We start from the raw sequence: 18,259 nt of genomic DNA, 5'->3' as shown, positions 1-18,259 counted from the left end.
AATAGATGACTTTAAGGTCTGTGAAGTCTTAAATATTTATTCTCCAAGGAGGGTGGGGACACAAGCCACCAATCACTTATATTGTGGCTCTTAGGATTAGGAAAATAAAGTTCTCACATATTAATGTTAAAGTATTATATGGGTTACTAAAAGGAATTCATGTTTTTAAAAGTGACACACATCTGCCCTCAGGCACGCATGTGTGCACATAGCCATGTGGAAAACTGTAACATTTCCCACCTTGATCATAGTAGCTTTCTAAATAAATTTAACTCGTCTTTTCGGTAATCACATCATTGTCCTAGGATTTCCTCTTGACCATGACCTCCTTTGGTCTCTTTGCTTCTAGAGGAAGACCGATGTAAACTGTACTGCAAGGCTGAGAACTTTGAATTCTTTTTCGCCATGTCCAGCAAGGTGAAAGATGGGACTCCTTGTTCCCCAAACAAGAACGACGTTTGCATTGATGGGATCTGTGAAGTAAGAGAACATTTCTGCTTTGGAATATGTGGTCATCCTTGTGCTGCCTTCTATTAAATGCATGGTGTGAGAAGTGTTGCAGGAGATTCTTATGTCTGGATAAAAGCAGGTGGTGAAGGGAAAAGGGTAACATTTTCAAGTTGGACGTGAGTTTTTATCTCCAAGTCCCTGCTTACTTTCTGCATGACCCCTGTCCTGTGTTTTGAGTTTGTCTTTCACTCCCTTTCCACATACGGAGGTGCTGATATATCCTACTTTACATAAAAGTTGTAAAAATTAAATAAGAATGGAGATGACAGTAGCAGGAGATTTTTCTTGCATGTTCACTAAGTACATGCAGTACATGCATGCTCAGAACCTCGTAAATGTGCTTGGAAATAGCACTTCTGTTTATTTTGGGTGAGTTTTTCTTTATCTTCCAGTATCTACTTTCTCTTTTCAATTTGTGAGCTCTGTGATCTTTTAAGGGAGTGTGAGTGTCCTTGGGTTGGTATAGGGGCGGGGGGGCAGTTCCCAACATTTTCTACCAGTTCCCAGCACTGGTAGAACTGGCCTGAATAAATTCCGCTCCCATTAGCAGCAATCATGGCTTTTCATTCCAGTTTTACAGATGAAGGCTCTAAGCCTTAGAGAAGTTTTGTGACTTCCCTAATCATATGTCCAGTAATAGCAGAGGAAGGATTTGAATCCCTAGTCAAACTTGAGACTCTGCTCTTAATAATAAAGCTGCACCACCTTCCTAATATTCAGTAAATACGGAAAACCATGTATACCTTTTGATTATCCTAAGCCAGTGGCTTCTCAAATGTTTGATTTTCTCACTTTTTTTTTTTTTTTTTTTTTTTTTGGTCACAGCCAGTGGGATGTGATCAGGAACTTGGCTCTAAAGCAGTTTTAGATGCCTGTGGTGTTTGCAAAGGTGATAACTCAACTTGCAAGTTTTATAAAGGCCTGTACCTCAACCAGCACAAAGCAAATGGTAAGAAATGCTACAGATTTGGTGCTATGAGTGGTGGGACACGTCCTTTCCTGCTGAATGAATTTGAGACTTGTTAAATATGATCCAGCTTTTCACTAGCTCATGTGACGCATGGAAGATGATGACTTTTGATGCTTTGTTATTGTTCAGTTGCTTAGTCATGTCCAACTCTTTTGACACCATGGACTGCAGCATGCCAGGCTTCCCTGTCCATCACCATCTCCTGGAGCTTGCTCAAACTCATGTCCATTGAGTAAATGATGCCATCCAACCATCTCATCCTCTATCATCCCCTTCTCCTCTGGCCTTCAATCTTTCCCAACATCAGGGTCTTTTCTAACGAGTCAGTTCTTCACATCATGTGGCCAAAGTATTGGAGCTTCAGCTTCAGCATCAGTCCTTCCAATGAATATTCAGGACTGATTTCCTTTAGGATGGACTGGTTTGATCTCCTTGCAGCCCAAGGGACTCTCAAGAGTCTTCTCCAATACCACAGTTTAAAAGAATCAATTCTTTACTGCTAGCTTTCTTTATAGTCCAACTCTCACATCCACACATAACTACTGGGAAAACCATGGCTTTGACTAGATGGGCCTTTGTTGGCAAAGTAATGTCTCTGCTTTTTAAAATGCTGTCTAGGTTGGTCATAGTTTTTCTTCCAAGGAGCAAGTGTCTTTTAATTTCATGTCTTCAGTCACCATCTGCAGTGATTTTGGAGCTCAAGAAAATAAAGTCTGTAACTGTTTCCATTTTTTCCCATCTATTTGCAATGAAGTGATGGGACCAGATGCCATGATATTTCTTTTTTGAATGTTGAGTTTTAAGCCAGCTTTTTCACTCTCCTCTTTCACCTTCATTAAGAAGCTCTTTAGTACCTCTTCACTTTCTGCCGTAAGGGTGGTGTCATCTTCATACCTGAGGTTATTGATATTTCTCCTGGCAATCTTGATTCTAGCTTGTGCTTCATCCAGCCCAGCATTTTGCATTATGTACTCTGCATATAAGTTGAATAAGCAGGGTAACAATATACAGCCTTGATGTACTCCTTTCCCAATTTTGAACTGGTCCATTGTTCCATGTCTAGTTCTAACTGTTGCTTCCTGACCTGCATACAGATTTCTCAGGAGGCAGGTCAGGTGGTCTGGTATTCCCATCTCTTTAAGAATTTTCTGGTTTGTTGTGATCCACACAGTCAAAGGCTTTAGCGTAGTCATTGAAGCAGATTTTCCTCTGCAATTCTCTTGCTTTTTCTATTATGTTGACAATTTGATCTCTGGTTCCTCTGCCTTTCCTAAATCCATCTTGAACATCTGGAAGTTGTCAGTTCACCTACTGTTACTTATGCAAGAGCAAAGAAGGATGAGTAGTTTTAGCAAGACAAACATCCAGAGGTGTGTTCAACAAACGCCTTTCTGCTGAGCAATTTCAATATGCTGTGCCACCTGCATTTGTTAAACAAAGAACGTATTGTGGAACTTTAAAAAAATATATGTATGTATTTATTTGGTTGTACTGGTCTTAGTTGTGGCATGTGGGATCTAGTTCCCTGACCAGGGATCAAACTTGGGCCCCCTGCACTGGGGGTGCAGAGTCTTAGCCACTGGAAGCCACCAGGGAAGTCCCTGTATTATGGAACTTAGATGGTCCACACTTAAAATGTAAGACGCATACTTGAAGCAGTTATCTCACCGTCTTGAGTAGAATTGCACTTTGAACCCTTTCTTTGGCACACCACAGGTGAGACTAGGTGCCTCCAAGTTTTTTCCAGGTCAATTAAAAATAAAAAGCATCTTTGAGTCTCATGGCCTTTGTCGTTCAGGAAAAGAGAAGCGTGTTTTCTGTCCACATGCGTGTGCTTCAGGAAAGTACATCATTTTCTCGCTCGGGTGTTCTTACCACTTGAAAAATGGAATAACTGAGTGTTTTCACTGTGTAAAAGTAGAAATGAGCCCCACTCTAAGGATGGCCACTGCCTCTCTCTGACGGGGTCTCCCGTGTGTGATGTGGATGACAAAAATGTTCTGCTCTCTCCACGTAGAGTATTACCCGGTGGTCACCATCCCGGCAGGCGCCCGCAGCATCGAAGTCCAGGAGCTGCAGATATCCTCCAGCTACCTCGCCGTCCGAAGCCTCAGTCACAAGTATTACCTCACGGGGGGCTGGAACGTCGACTGGCCAGGGGAGTTCGCCTTTGCGGGGACCGTGTTTGAGTACCAGCGCGCCTTCAACCACCCCGAGTGCCTGTCTGCCCCGGGCCCCATCAATGAGACGCTGGTCTTTGAAGTAAGCCCCTTCTCTTTATTTGGCTCTCACTGCCTCTTGCTGCGTGTCTAGTGACGACCCCCATATAAGCTAGCTTAAAGAACAACTAGTTCACATCGGTGTCCTAACAGGCTAAAGCTCAGAGGGCAAAGACACCCTCTTCATTTGGGGGAAGAGGGATCCAGTGGGTCCCCAGGAGAATGTGCCGACTTTCACATTTAGATGCCAGCCTTCCACCAGTCCACCTGGCTGTTCAGTTTGCTGAGGAATGTCCCAGGGGTCATTTTTTACATGATTTCAGTTGGTCTGCATCTGCCGTTTGGATCGTCTGTCCGTAGCTCTTCATAACATAGATCCACCTGCCTCAGAGGCAGAATGACATAGTGGAAAGAACACTTGCTTGATGGCTAGACAGTTTTGGAGAAGGAAATGGCAACCCACTCCAGTGTTCTTGCCTGGAGAATACCAGAGACGGAGGAGCCTGGTGGGCTGCCGTCTATGGGGCTGCACAGAGTCGGACACGACTGAAGTGACTTGGCAGCAGCCGGACAGTTTTAGAGCAAGCCAGCTCACTTTTTTGGCTGCCATTTTCTTTAGAGGTGAAAAGAGAAAAACATAAATAAATGGGTAACAGCGAGGAGAGTGAAAACAGCCGCCATATCTGGGAATGACTCTGTAACAGAATTGTCACAGGGACTTTGTCTTTGGTCCTCATCACATCTCGGGGTTTGCTTCCTCCAGTTTATAAAACGGGGCCAATCGTGTGCTTTCAGAGGGATGTGGTATGTCTGAGGTTGTGTAGAAGTCCCTGTGGTCACCGCGTACCGAGGACTTAGGTAACCAAGCACTGCCATTAGTCACATTCAGCTTCAGTCTCTCACTAGCAACACTGGAACAGAAATCCTGCCTCATTGACTTGCCAGAAAAATAAGCAATGAAGTGTGATGAAGAAATGTTAAAAGATTTGCCTAACTCATGTAGCTAGGAAAAAAGCAGAGTTGAATTAGAGTCCAAATCTTTTCCGAGTATGATATCTGCTCCAGGCTAGTCATACTGCTCTGCTCTTTTCAAATCAAAGAAACAAGTCTAATTCAACTATTACTATTATTATTTAAGGTACTAATCAAACATTTACTAAGGAAGATGAATTTTAAAAGAGTTTAAAAGTATGACTACCTGTAATTTTTTTTGCCCCCCCCTTAGAAGGACCTATTTTATTTTATCTTATTTTTATTGCTTTTGCTATGTGATGCATTTTTAATTTCTTTACTTTATATTAGAGTATAGTTGATTATCAATGTGTTAATGTGAGGTGTACAGCCAAGTAATTCAGTTATACATATACATGTATCTGTTGTTGTCTTTTTGGATTCTGTTCCCATTTAGGTTATTACAGAGTATTCAGTAGAGTTCCCTGTGCTGTAATTTTCTTTACCAGCTGAGCCACAAGGGAAGCCCAAGAATACTGGAGTGGGTAGCCTAACCCTTCTCCAGGGGATCTTCCCGACCCAGGAATCAAACTGGGATCTCCTGCAATAGAGGCAGATTCTTTACCAGCTGAGCTATCAGGGAAGCCCCTGTGATAGATAGTAGGTCCTTATCAGTTATCTATGAATATTTTAAATATAGCAGTATGTACATGTTAATCCCAAACTCCCAACCATACAGATTAACCTTCCCCACCACCTTCCCCCCAATGACTGTAAGTTCATTCTCTAAATCTGTAAATCTGTTCCTGTTATGTAAATAAGTTCATTCACATCATTTTTTAAAAGTTCCATATATAAGTGATATCATATGATATTTGCCTTTTTCAGCCTGACCTACCTCACTTACGTGATCATCTTTTGGTCAATCCATGTTGCTGTTGCTGCACATGGCATTATTTCATTCTTTTTTTTGACTAATATTCCATTGTTCATAGGTAGCACTCCTCTGTCAGTGGACATCTAGATTGTTTTGTGCCTTGGCTATTGTAAATAGTGCTGCAGAGCAGGTTGGGGTGCTTGTGTCTTTTTGAAGTAATGGTTTTCCCCAGATAAATGCCCAGGACTTGGACTGCTGCATTATACGGTAGCTCTGTTTTTAGTGTTTTAAGTGGACTCCATACTGTTCTCCGTAGTGGTTGTGCCAATTTACATTCCCAACAAACGTGCAGGGGCATTCTCATTTCTCTACACTCTCTCCAGCATTTATTTTTTGTAGACTTTTTGGTGATGGCCTTTCTGACTGGTGTAATGTGATACCTCTTTGTACTTTTGCTTTGCATTTCTCTGATAATTAAATGTTGAGCATTTTTTCTTGTGCTTTTTGACGATCTGTATGTTTTCTTTGGAGAAATGTCTCTTTAGATCTCTCCATTTTTTGATAGGCCTTTTTGGTATTTTTGACATAGAGCTGTCAGGTCTTTTATTTCAGGAGATGAAATTAGGAACCCCACATCAAACTGGTTTTATCTCAGGGTAGTTTGAAGCTCAACAATGAATTCAGCCCCTGAAATCAGCCTGTAATTACATGGAAGGCATAGGAATTGAACTTTCTGGTTAAAGATTTTGAGACTTGTTTTTCAGTCCTATCTTTTTAGATGGATATGTTTGTTTTCTTTTCTATCAAGCATCTGAACAGCAAACGTCTTTTCTTTAGAAAAGGTATATTTTCTTTAGAGATATGTTTAGCTTGCGAGGAATCAGTTTTAGAGTAACATGGCTTCCTAAGTTTTACCATGAGGCCTTTGATCCATCTCTAAGCAAATGTACACAAACCAAGTTCTGTGGCTAGAAAATAACTGAATCAGAAGGTGGGTACCTCTCACAGCTTCTGCCACCAGCGACCAGAACCAAGTCCAAATGATTCCTCATGAGAAACACGTGTTTTCCTGCTTAATGACAAGCAACCATTTTTTGTTGTTGTTTCTCTGTCCAATTTTCTTCATAATTACAAAGCCCTTCCGGTAGGTTTTCACAGTTCTGTCTGTAATTTAAGGTTTGTTGTTAAACATACGTTATCTTCAGGAAAACCACAACAAAGATTGAGACGAGAAGTGATGGAAAGTGCAAATCAGAATCACAGAGTTCCTTCTGACTTTCATCTTTAGAACCTGAATGTCCCCTGTCATTGTCTGTGTTGATCAAATTAAACAGATAATGAACACATTGTCACTGAACACCATGCCAGCCTCAAGCTGAGAATTTTTATTTGTGCTTTGCTTAATTTAAACATCCCTTCTTATCTCATTTATGTATGTTATTTAATTCTGATTAAAACTAAATCTTTGGACTGTTCATTGGTTCTAAGCATTTTCCTAATGATTAGTGGCTATTCTTGAGAAATGAAAAGAATGATCTTCATTGGTGATGGAGTTCTACAAAATCAGTCAGGTACATTATCTATCTCCTTGCAAATACATAGAATTCCCTGGTCATCCAGTGGTTAGCATTCCATGTTCTCACTGCTGAGAGCCCAGGTTCAATCCCTGGTTGGAGAACTAAGATCCTAGAAGCCTCAGGGCATGTCTAAAAAACAAATCAACAAAATTTGGATTGTCCTTGCAAGTATAGACAGATCCTTGGGTGCAGGGGGAAATCAAATGTAAGGGAAAAAATTGGATAGATCTAATAATACAATTATAGAAACATAAAGCCTTTCCCAGATTCAACTGAGTATGTCTGGTTTTCTAAAATTTCATTACTATGTAAATGTGATTAAAAGTCAGTAAGAGCTCTATTAATACAAAATTGTAGTTTCACCACAATGCAGTAAGGTCACATTTGCTTAGCTATTGTTTTTACAATAGCTTTATGTACACATTCTGCTTATAGATTCAATGAAAGATCCAGTTGATGTCCTTGGAATGTGACTTGTCTGAAAATAATCCACAGGGAAACTTGTATGATTAATTGGTCATGCCTTGCTTGTATTTTTTAAAGGAGGCATGGTTTCATTCAAAACTAGCAACTATTTTTTAAAAATCCAACTCAGTAACCTAGTATTATGTATCTATTTTATCTTCTAAAAGAACTTGGGTTAATGACTTTAATATTTAAATTGTACATTATTGCTCTCAGAAGAATATGGTCAAATTTCAGGTCAGTTTTTATCACATGCTCGTGCCTCTCCAAAATTGATAGAACACAGTGATTATAAAAACTGAAAAATCACAATAACCAATAAATTACATTTTCCAAAACTAGACTAATATCATCATCCAAGTCATCTATCCACAGCCGTCTTCTTTAAAGAAAGGAAGTTAAAGTTCATATGCCTTTCCATGCAACTATGAAGTGAATCAAAATGAATACTTCTGGAGCCAAAAATATGTTCACTCCAATACGAAATGTTGAATGTGTTTTACAATCCCATGGGAGACTGAAATCGAAGTGTGGGAACCTAACAAAATGGAAAATGCTGTTCTACCCACAGAGAGAACAAGTCTGTGAAAGAAAGCGCTTTCTCTCTAGGCCTCTTAAAATGACCGCATGTTCACTAAGCTCTTACTATAGTTTAAAATTCAGCAGAAGGGTGTGTTTGCCAAAAAACAAGAAGATGACAGTGTAAGTTTAAGGTCCCTCTTTATATCTCATTCATTTATGTTAATCAGATCCTCCCAATATCTTAGCTAACTCCTATCTTCAACTACCTTGGCATGTATTGATTTAGGTAGCTACCTTCAAAGCAATATTCCTCTGTTTATTTCCTCTCGATGTCTGACTTAAAAACAAAACAAAACAAAAAAACTAAACTTTCTGTTGAGTGCCCATTCACTGCCCAGCCCTATATAGACATTGAGATACATAAATGGTTAAGACATAAATCATGTCTAGTCAAAGCTATGGTTTTTCTAGTAGTCATGTGTGGATGTGAAAGTTGGACCATAAATAAGGCTGAGCACTGAAGAATTGATGCTTTTGAACTGTGGTGTTAGAGAAGACTCTTGAGAGTCCCTTGGACAGTAAGGAGATCCAACCATCCTAAAGGAAATCAGTCCTGAATATTCATTGGAAGGACTGATGCTGAAGCTGAAACTCCAATACTTTGGCCACATGATGTGAAGAGCCGACTCATTAGAAAAGACCCTGATGCTGGGAAAGATTGAAGGCAGGAGGAGAAGGGGGTGACAGAGGATGAGATGGTTGGATGGCATCACTGACTCAATGGACATGACTTTGAGTAAACTCTGGGAGTTGGTCATGGACAGGGAGGCCTGGTGTGCTACAGTCCATGGGGTCGCAAAGAGGTGGACATGATCGAGCAACTGAACTGAACAGAACATGTCGCCAAATCATTATAGTCACGGGTCTTTAAGGAATGTAAAGAGTGAGTTTCGGTGTGTGGATCCCATTCTTTTTGAAGCAACATGAGTTTGAACAGGAAGCACCTCTTTAAACTGTGGGTGATACAGGTCCCTCTGATACTACTGTGTCACTCTGCATGAGGCACTTAAACTGTCTGATAATAGTTTATGATAATTTGGGAAATAATTTCCCCAGGCTAAACTAATATTCTCTGCTCTGTCCTATAGCACTATCCTGAAGCTCTTCTAAGCACCTGAAACACTCTATTGTTGAGAGATCTTTGTAGCTTCCATAGTCAGCATAGTATCTAGAACATCATAGGCACTCAAAAAAAACAAAAAATTAGTGAATGAATGACATCTGATGAGAAAATTCATTCATTCATTTAAAGAGTAGAATCTTCTTTCCAAGTTGAAAAATCATCCATGGAGACAACAAATAAATCAAGTGACAGGTGACTTTCTCTGACCCAAGTCAAGAGTGACAAGGTCAGTCTCTCCTCCCTATTTCTGCCCCAAACCACCATCATAATTTGAAGTTCTCTGAAATGTTTCTGTGGTACACATTTTAAAAACCACTGGATTTCCTCATCTTTTAGGACTAGTCTTAGAACTGTACCGTTAAAAGTTAAGTACGGTGAAAGGCATTTAAAGTATTGAAATTTGATCTCCTCAGTTGCATTTGGGAATCAGTCTGCTTTCTAAAAGGCTTGCTTTTCCCAAAGTGAATAATTTACGCATAAGAACTTACTGACCAGTTAGCTCACAGTTGACTCACCTTGATTTGGGGGAACAGCAACTTGCCCTTTCGGGGTGGGGGATTAACTGGATCTTTTCACTTATTTCTGGGTGTTTCCTGGTACACAGCAGGAATAATACAGTCCTGGAGACGTCTGACTGCTGTCAGTGAACCCCAAGAAATAAGTGCATGGCCTGACATCAAATAAAAGTGTCCGCTGCTTCTGGTTATCTTTATATGTCAGAACTTTATGGAATGTCTTCATAGGGAAGCTCAGTTTAAATGGAAAACAGACTTTCACTTTCATCATTGAGTCACGTGCCTGCCCTGTTTTCAGATGGTCTCTTGGAAAGAACCTTCATTCTTGGAACCCGGATTCCACAGGGTCCACCATTTGCAACAGGTGGACGTCAGTTTAGACTGTGCTAGCCTCCTTGATTTCCTCGGTGGCCAAGAGGAAATTCCTTAGGGAAATTAAGGATTTATATGATTGTCTGAGGTCTTAAATTTTTAGGCATTATTTAAGTCCATCAATCAAATTTTTATTTCAAAGTACAAACATACATGTATTACATGTAAAAGTCTTGGAGAAACAGACTTCATTTTCATGATCCTGTATCCTATTTCTGCCTCAGCCAGGGGAAAACAACTCATACACATGCACACCCCAGCTAGGAAAGAAATCAATATTGATTTGGCAACTACACACTTTCTGAGATCACTACAGACACAGTTATTATAAACTAGATAATTTCCACATCTTTCTGTATGTCAGCTTATCCCCCACAGCATGAGTCTGGCATAGAGTCTAAGGAATTTCTTATTGAACTAGTGCATTCATTAGTCATCTCAAAGATTGAAAAGTCAGCTTATATTTCAATAGTTTTCAGTATATTATATATGGATCTAACAATTTATTTGACTAGGTTTGAGAACACAAGAAAAACTGAATCTTTGTTACTTGTGCATCCCACATACCTAAATTCTGTGTGTGTATGTCTTGTATAAGGAATTAAATTTTGAAGTGGTTTGGTTCAGTTCAGTTCAGTCACTCAGTCATGTCCCACTCTTTGTGACCCCATGAACTGCAGCACACCAGGCCTCCCTGTCCTTCAACTCCCGGAGTTTACTCAAACTCATGTCCATTGAGTCAGTGATGCCATCCAACCATCTCATCCTCTGTCCCCTTTTCCTCCCGCCTTCAATCTTTCCCAGCATCAGGGTCTGTTCTAGTGAGTCAGTTCTTCACATCATGTGGCCAAAGTATTGGAGTTTCAGTTTCAGCATCAGTCCTTCCAATGAATATTCAGGACTGATTTCCTTTAGCATGGACTGGTTGGATCTCCTTGCTGTCCAAGGGACTCTCAAGAGTCCACCACAGTTCAAAAGCATCAATTCTTCGATGCTCAGTTTTCTTTATACTCCAACTGTCACATCCATACTTGACTACTTGGAAAATCATAGCCTTGACTAGACAGACCTTTGTTGGCAAAGTAATGTTTCTGCTTTTTAATATGCTGTCTAGGTTGGTCATAACTTTTCTTCCAAGGAGCAAGCATCTTTTAATTTCATGGCTGCAGTCACCATCTGTAGTGATTTTGGAGCCCCCCAAAAATAAAGTCTGTCACTGTTTCCCCATCTATTTAACATGAAGTGATAGGACCAGATGCCATGATCTTAGTTTTCTGAATGTTGAGTTTTAAGCCAACTTTTTCACTCTCCTCTTTTACTTTCATCTAGAGGCTCTTTAGTTCTTCTTCACTTTCTGCCATAACTGTGGTGTCATCTGCATATCTGAGGTTATTGATATTTCTCCTGGCAATCTTGATTCCAGCTTGTGCTTCATCCAGCCCAGTGTTTCTCATCATGTACTCTGCATATAAGTTAAATAAGCAGGGTGACAATATACAGCCTTGACATACTCCTTTCCCGATTTGAAACCAGTCTGTTGTTCCATGTCCAGTTCTAACTGTTGCTTTCTGACCTGCATACAGATTTCTCAGTGGGCGCATCAGGTGGTCTGGTATTCCCATCTCTTTAAGAATTTTCCACAATTTGTTGTAATCCACACAGTTTCTTGCTTTTTCGATGATCCAACAGATGTTGGCAATTTGATCTCTGGTTCCTTTGCCTTTTCTAAATCCAGCTTGAATATCTGGAAGTTCACAGTTCACAAACTGTTGAAGCCTGGCTTGGAGAATCTTGAGCATTACTTTGCTAGTATGTGAGATGAGTGCAATTGTGTGGTAGTTTGAGCATTCTTTGGCATTGCCTTTCTTTGGGATTGGAATGAAAACTGACCTTTTCCAGTCCTGTGGCCACTGCTGAGTTTTCCAAATTTGCTGGCATATTGAGTGCAGCACTTTCACAGCATCATCTTTCAGGATTTGAAATAGCTCACCTGGAATTCCATCACCTCCATTAGCTTTGTTCGTAGTGATGCTTCCTAAGGCCCACTTGACTTTGCATTCCAGGATGTCTGGCTCTAGGTGAGTGATCACACCATTGTGATTACCTGGGTCATGAAGATCTTTTTTGTACAGTTCTTCTGTGTGTTCTTGCCACCTCTTCTTAATATCTTCTGCTTCTGTTAGGGCCTTACCATTTCTGACGTGGCAGAAATGTGAAAACTGAAGTTCAGAGTTGAAATTTACACCTCCTTTTGTTGAAAAATAATCATTTAATCTGAAGTGTGTGTGTGTGTGTGTGTGTGTGTGTGTGTGTGTGTGTGTGTGTACATATATATGTGAAAAGTGAAAGTGTTTGTTGCTCAGTCATGTCTGAGTCTTTGCAACTCCTCAGACTATAGCCAACCAGGGTCCTCTGTCCATGGGATTCTCCAGGGAAGAATAGTGGAGTGGGTTGCCATTCCCTTCTCCAGGGGATCTTCTTGACCCAGGGATTGAACCCAAATCTCCTGCATTGCAGGCAGATTCTTTACCATCTGAGTCAGTAGGGAAGCCCATATATACATATGTACACAAATTATATATATATCTTTATATATATATATATGTATGTGTATATATACATATATGTGTGTGTGTATGTATATATGTATGTGTGTATATACATATATATGTGCTGGGCATTTGGAGTATGGCTGAAAACAATGTTTTTCCACTTTGAGATATGGGTAATATAAAGTCAGTAATTTTGTCTTTTGTTTAAGTACAATGCAAAAGGCCCATTTAGTATATAATTTTAAAGGGCCTTGGCAAAGAGAACTAAAAACAGAAATTCTTTTTTCCCATGACTAGTGAAGGTGTCTCCTTAGAGATGATGACGTTGTGTGGAAGTGACTGAAGATCGGCTGTTTTGTTAGCTGTTGTGTGCTGGCTCTCCTCCCAGCCCTGCTCCTGCCTCCCCTCCGCCCTCTCTCTCCCCTCCCAGCTGCCTCTCCCTTTTCTTCTTCCTCTCCTTTATTCTGTGTCTCTGCCTCTGTTTCTGTCTGTTTCTCTCTCACACGCAGTCACACACAAGCACACACAACAACGAATGAGTCATATTCCCCGTCAAACTGTCGTGAAGTTGGAGGGTAGGTGAGGAAATTCATCATGAGTGTTTCATTATAAAGTAACTTCATCCCCGTCTGATAAACAGTGATTCAGGCTGACATGATAACACAGGTTGCTAGTCTAAGACTGAAATATGATCATCTGTGTTTTTACAGCATTCCTTTTTTTTAGGGGAAAAAAAAAAGTCTTAAAAATAAAAGCTCTTCCTTTTTATTCCCCTCTCAGTTAAGAGGCCAGAAGGGAGTGTTTAACTCTTTGAAAGCCCATTCCCAATTAATCATGTACCAAGGGAGAGTGCCGCTGACCACTACAGCAACCTTTGTAAGGACCACAAATGAGAAATAGGTTAACCACAGGTCAGTTTCAAGGCAGAAAAAGACATCTCAAGAAAATTACTATCATAAACAACTTCCGCCACTTTTTGGCCAAAGGCGATGATGGGTGGGTTGGGGGGTGGGGACCAGGTGGACGGGCACATTGACCCCCGAGTTGACAGTGTGGGAGCGTCATGGGCAGGGATGTCCCTTCCATCCGGCTCCTTCCTCGTGACCCTGCTGCCTGCATCCCTTCCCCCACGGGGCAGGGGCCGAGATGAGCAAAGCTGTGCCTCGGGATAGCATCTGTGTCGGGGAGGGAGATTAGCCGCGGAGCAGGGGTGGCGTAGAGACCCGACTCGCTAGAGAGGTCGAGCAGCAGCGAGGACTAATTGAGAACATATGGCGGGGACCCCAGGCTCCAGAGGATGGGTCAGATGTGCTCCCGTGATGCCGCGTCACTTCTCCCACGGCTGCCGTCCGCTGTTTGAAGTGTGGGCCTCCAGTTAATTCACGGCAAATACTTCTGTGACAGGTCGGAGCGCGCTTTCTCTCCCCTAAACTCCTAGGAATGTGGATGAGTTGAATTAGAATTGTAGTCGAGGTTCAATGTCAGCCCACACCTTTGAAGCCGCCTCGTAGATGGACTTCCAAGGCCCCGGTCAGGGTCTTTGTGGTGCTGCGTTCTGTCAAATCCGACTCACTCGCAGCTCATCCCAGAGATGATACCTGCTCGTGTTCTTCAGGCTTTGAAACAAACAAGAAGCCGGGGACAACTGACTGATTTTTCACATCACAAGGCTTCCCAGAAAATCACAGGATCGGACAGAATCATGAACTCGCACCACAAAAACGATTCCTCCTCTGACTCAGTTAACATGTAACATCCTGCAAAATGCATCCTTTATCGGAAGGGGTCAGTCTGCAAAGTGGGTTGAATTTCAGCAGTTAAAATGGCATTTAAAACAAACATTTCTGTAAATGAAGGGGGAAATGGATTGAGGAGATTAAAAATCACAAATCCTTAAATCAGATATTAGCATGTTCAAGAAGGGACATTTTAAGATCGGAGCCCGATAGCACAATGTATATGTTAGAGCATGTTATTGGATCCCAGTGACAATATCTTTTCAGTGTTCCTCCAGTCTTGAGAATTTTAAATTAGAATCCTAGACATGACATTTCAGAGCTGGAGGTGCAGTGTCCTGAGAGTTAAGAGGTCAAGTTTGCAAACCGTGCAGTATCAGAAACTTGAGTTCCCCATGCTGCTACTTGCTGCTGCTGCTGCTAAGCTGCTTCAGTCGTGTCTGACTCTATGCGACCCCATGGACTGCAGCCCACCAGGCTCCTCCATCCATGGGATTTTCCAGGCAAGAGGACTGGAGTGGGTTGCCCTTTCCTTCTCCGGTTTCTACTTACTAGCTGCATTCATCTACAAGACTAGGGTATTAATAGCACTGGGCCCTCCTCACGGTATTGTTATTAACTGTAAAAGAGATAATGCTGTACAATGCTTTGCTTGGCATAAACACCATAAGTATGGCTATTATTGTTTCTTAAAGCTATCAGGTACATTATTACATTATTGAAGATGAGAAATAAGCTTCCAAGCCTGCCCTAAGTAAAAAGCTGGTCTTTAGAACCTAACTATAACTCTTTAGTTTCCATGGGAGGGTTTGTTGTTTGGTCACTAAGTCATGTCCAACTCTTTGCGACCCCATGAACTGTGGCACACCAGGAGTTTCACTGTCTCCTGGAGTTTTCTCAAACTCATGTCCATCAAGTCGGTGATGCCATCCAACCATCTCATCCTCTGTCGTCCCCTCCTCCTTCTGCCCTCGATCTTTCCCAGCATCAGGGTCTTTTCCAGTGAGTCGGCTCTTTCCATCAGGTGGCCAAAGTAATGGAGCTTCAGCTTCAGCATCAGTCCTTCCAATGAATATTCAGGACTGATCTCCTTTAGAATTGACTGGTTGGATCTCCTTGCAGTCCAAGGGACTCTCAAGAGTCTTCTCCAGCACCATGGTTTGAAAGCATCAATTCTTCAGCGCTCAGCCTTCTTTATGGTCCAACTCGCACATCCATACATGACTACTGGAAAAACCATAGCTTTGACTAGATTGACCTTTGTCAGCAAAGTGATGTCTCTACTTTTTAATATGCTGTCTAGGTTTGTCACAGCTTTTATTCCAAGGAGCAGGCATCTTTTCATTTCATAGGAGGATTAGGACAACTTCTTTAAATGAAAAACATAGGCTTTCAATAATGAAACAAAGATGAAGTTGGTTGAAGGCATTTTATAGTTTGCATATTAAAAAATAAAAGTGGGAGTGAGAGCAAGCTACTTACCCAAGATTTCTCAGTGTGTTGTTTATTTTAACCCGTGTGCACCCCAAGCAGAACCCGCATGCCCTCCTTCAGAGGGGAGCTGGTCGAGTCCAGCCCCGTCTGTGGTTTTCCAGCTTAAGCTGTAAATTTTACCACTCCGCACCCTGTGGTCAGGGCTGCCAAGCGCTGCGTCTGAAGTCAGGTGGTTCGTGTGTTCAAGGTAGACATTGAACAGCTCTTCTGTGGGCCTGGAAGCATTTAAGGAGGTTGCTTTCCAGCTGTAAATTAAGAGACTCAGTGCCAGTTGGCTGGAAAATTCTCTGGCCTGAGCCCAGTTAAGTAGACTGAATTGCTGGCGACCTTTCAGACTGTGTGCACTTCGCAGCCGGGCCACGCGGGTCTCTGGGCCCCGCTGGGATGGTGTGCTGTGATGCCGCCGGGGGGGGGTGTCGGGGAGTGGCGTCCGCAGGACCTGGGGGGTCTCCGGGTTCTCCACTGGTGCTGAAGAAAGTTACTGACGGCGCTTGACAGGACTGCTGAAAATACTTTAAAATAGATGTCAGTGGCGGGGATGAGCGTTTCCAGATGACGTGTTGTTTCAGAGGCGCTTAGAATCCAGGCTGTGTGGTTATCTCACGTCGTCCCGAGGTCCCCTTGCTTCCGAGCTTCGGGTGGGACAGGCTGGCTGCGGTCACGGTGATGGTCGTGGTCACTCAGGTGTAGACAGACCTGCCAAATTCATTCTCCATCTGAGAAGAGTGGTCAAAGCCGGCATTAGACCACGGGGCCATTTAGAACTTGGAGCCTTTTTCATTGTGTCTTTAACTGATGCAGGTGAGAAAACCTCAGCCTTACGGTCGGGCTGAGGTGGCTTCTTGGATGCAGACCCCTCCGAGTCACCGGGGACCTTGGTCTCCGAAGTGCCCTGTGATTGGTTTAATGGTCTGTTGTCACCAACTTGAAATCCTTAAGCACTTTTTAAAACAAGGGGCCTTTCATTTCCATTTTGCCCTGGGCACACCCCCTCACACACACACACATACACACACACAAATTATGTAGCCATTCCTGAGGGTGGAATTGACTTTTTGAAAACAAAGTCTAGTCTTTTTTTAGAACAGGGTGAAGGACAGACTCACAGAGATTGTTTTAGCCAGAAAGACAGTCTGTTTCCAGAGGACTGGCTAATACAGGCATCAGACGGTGAAAGACAAGGTGACTGCTATGTAGTTCACTCTTGTTACTTTGCTCCTCATACAGGGTGAAGAAAAGGGCAGAGAATGCTTTAATTATCATTGAGAAGCAGATAATGTGATTGGCAAATACTCATCTTTTATGTGTTTAATCTTGGCATTTATTTGTTTAAATAATTACTTTCTTTAAGAAGCCTTTATGAGCTGATGTTAAAATAAATTCTGCAGTCAGCTTTCTGCTGGTTTATACAAATATTGTCTTTTAGCCTACGTGATTACACATACAGTTCTTCTGTGACCTTCCAGATTGTTGTTTAATCGCTCAGTCGTGTCTGACTCTTTGCAACCCTGTGGACTGCAGCCCACCAGACTCTTCTGTCCATGGGATGGAATGGGTGCCATTCCCTTCTCTAGGGGAGGATCTTCCCGAATGAAAGATCGAACCCGAGTCTCCTGCTGGGCAGGCAGATTCTCTACCACTATGCCTGGGAAGGCCAAATTTCCAGATGCACAGACACTATAATGATGCTGTGAGCCCCTGGATTTGGTGTTTTGTTTTTTTTTTTTTAATATTTATTTAATTAGTTGGCTGCCTCGGTTGTGGCATGCGGGACACTTCCTGCAGCACACGGACTCTAGTTGTGATGTGCGGGCTTTAGTAGCTGTGGCGCCAGGACTGAGTTGCTCCAAGGCATGTGGGATTTTAGTTCCCCAACCAGGAATCGAACCTGGCAGATTCTTAACCATTGGACCACCAGGGAAGGCCCTGATTTTTTTTTTTAACGTTGAGAGTCATATTCATTTGTACATTCAATGAATGCATTAGTATGTCCAATCAACAAAATATAAACTGTATGTCCTATAGGCCATTGACTGTAAAACTGTAATAGTAATAAATTTGTTATTTTTCATTTTCTTTGCATTTCTATTGGGGGTCCCCTATGGGAGTAGAAGCCAGGAACCAGTTTGAATGCGGCGGGGAATGGGTGGTCCTAGAAAGTGGAGATAAGTGAGTGGATTTCTTTACCTAGAGCACTGGGATTTGAGTTGTCTGTCTGAGGTGTGTGTGTGACGCAACTCCACTGTATTGCATTGTGGCCTGCATTGTGAACCTTGCTGGTGTGACTCACGGTTTACCTGTATCCCTGCCACGTGT

The 18,259-nt window shown here is 42.1% G+C and overlaps 1 protein-coding gene across 1 annotated transcript in view; it reads left to right on the top strand.

Annotated features, from left to right (window-relative positions):
* The window catches only part of ADAMTS18 (ADAM metallopeptidase with thrombospondin type 1 motif 18), a 142,414-nt gene that overhangs the window by 100,466 nt on the left and 23,689 nt on the right, over positions 1 to 18,259 (top strand). The window contains exons 14-16 of the mRNA XM_065920428.1: positions 350 to 480; positions 1,336 to 1,459; positions 3,498 to 3,742. Coding sequence (XP_065776500.1) covers positions 350 to 480; positions 1,336 to 1,459; positions 3,498 to 3,742 — 500 coding nt within the window. The remainder of the gene's footprint in view (positions 1 to 349; positions 481 to 1,335; positions 1,460 to 3,497; positions 3,743 to 18,259) is intronic.

Source organism: Muntiacus reevesi, chromosome 2 (genome assembly GCF_963930625.1).
Source record: "Muntiacus reevesi chromosome 2, mMunRee1.1, whole genome shotgun sequence".
Classification (NCBI taxonomy): Eukaryota; Metazoa; Chordata; class Mammalia; order Artiodactyla; family Cervidae; genus Muntiacus; species Muntiacus reevesi.
This window is presented reverse-complemented; position numbering and strand designations above follow the sequence as displayed.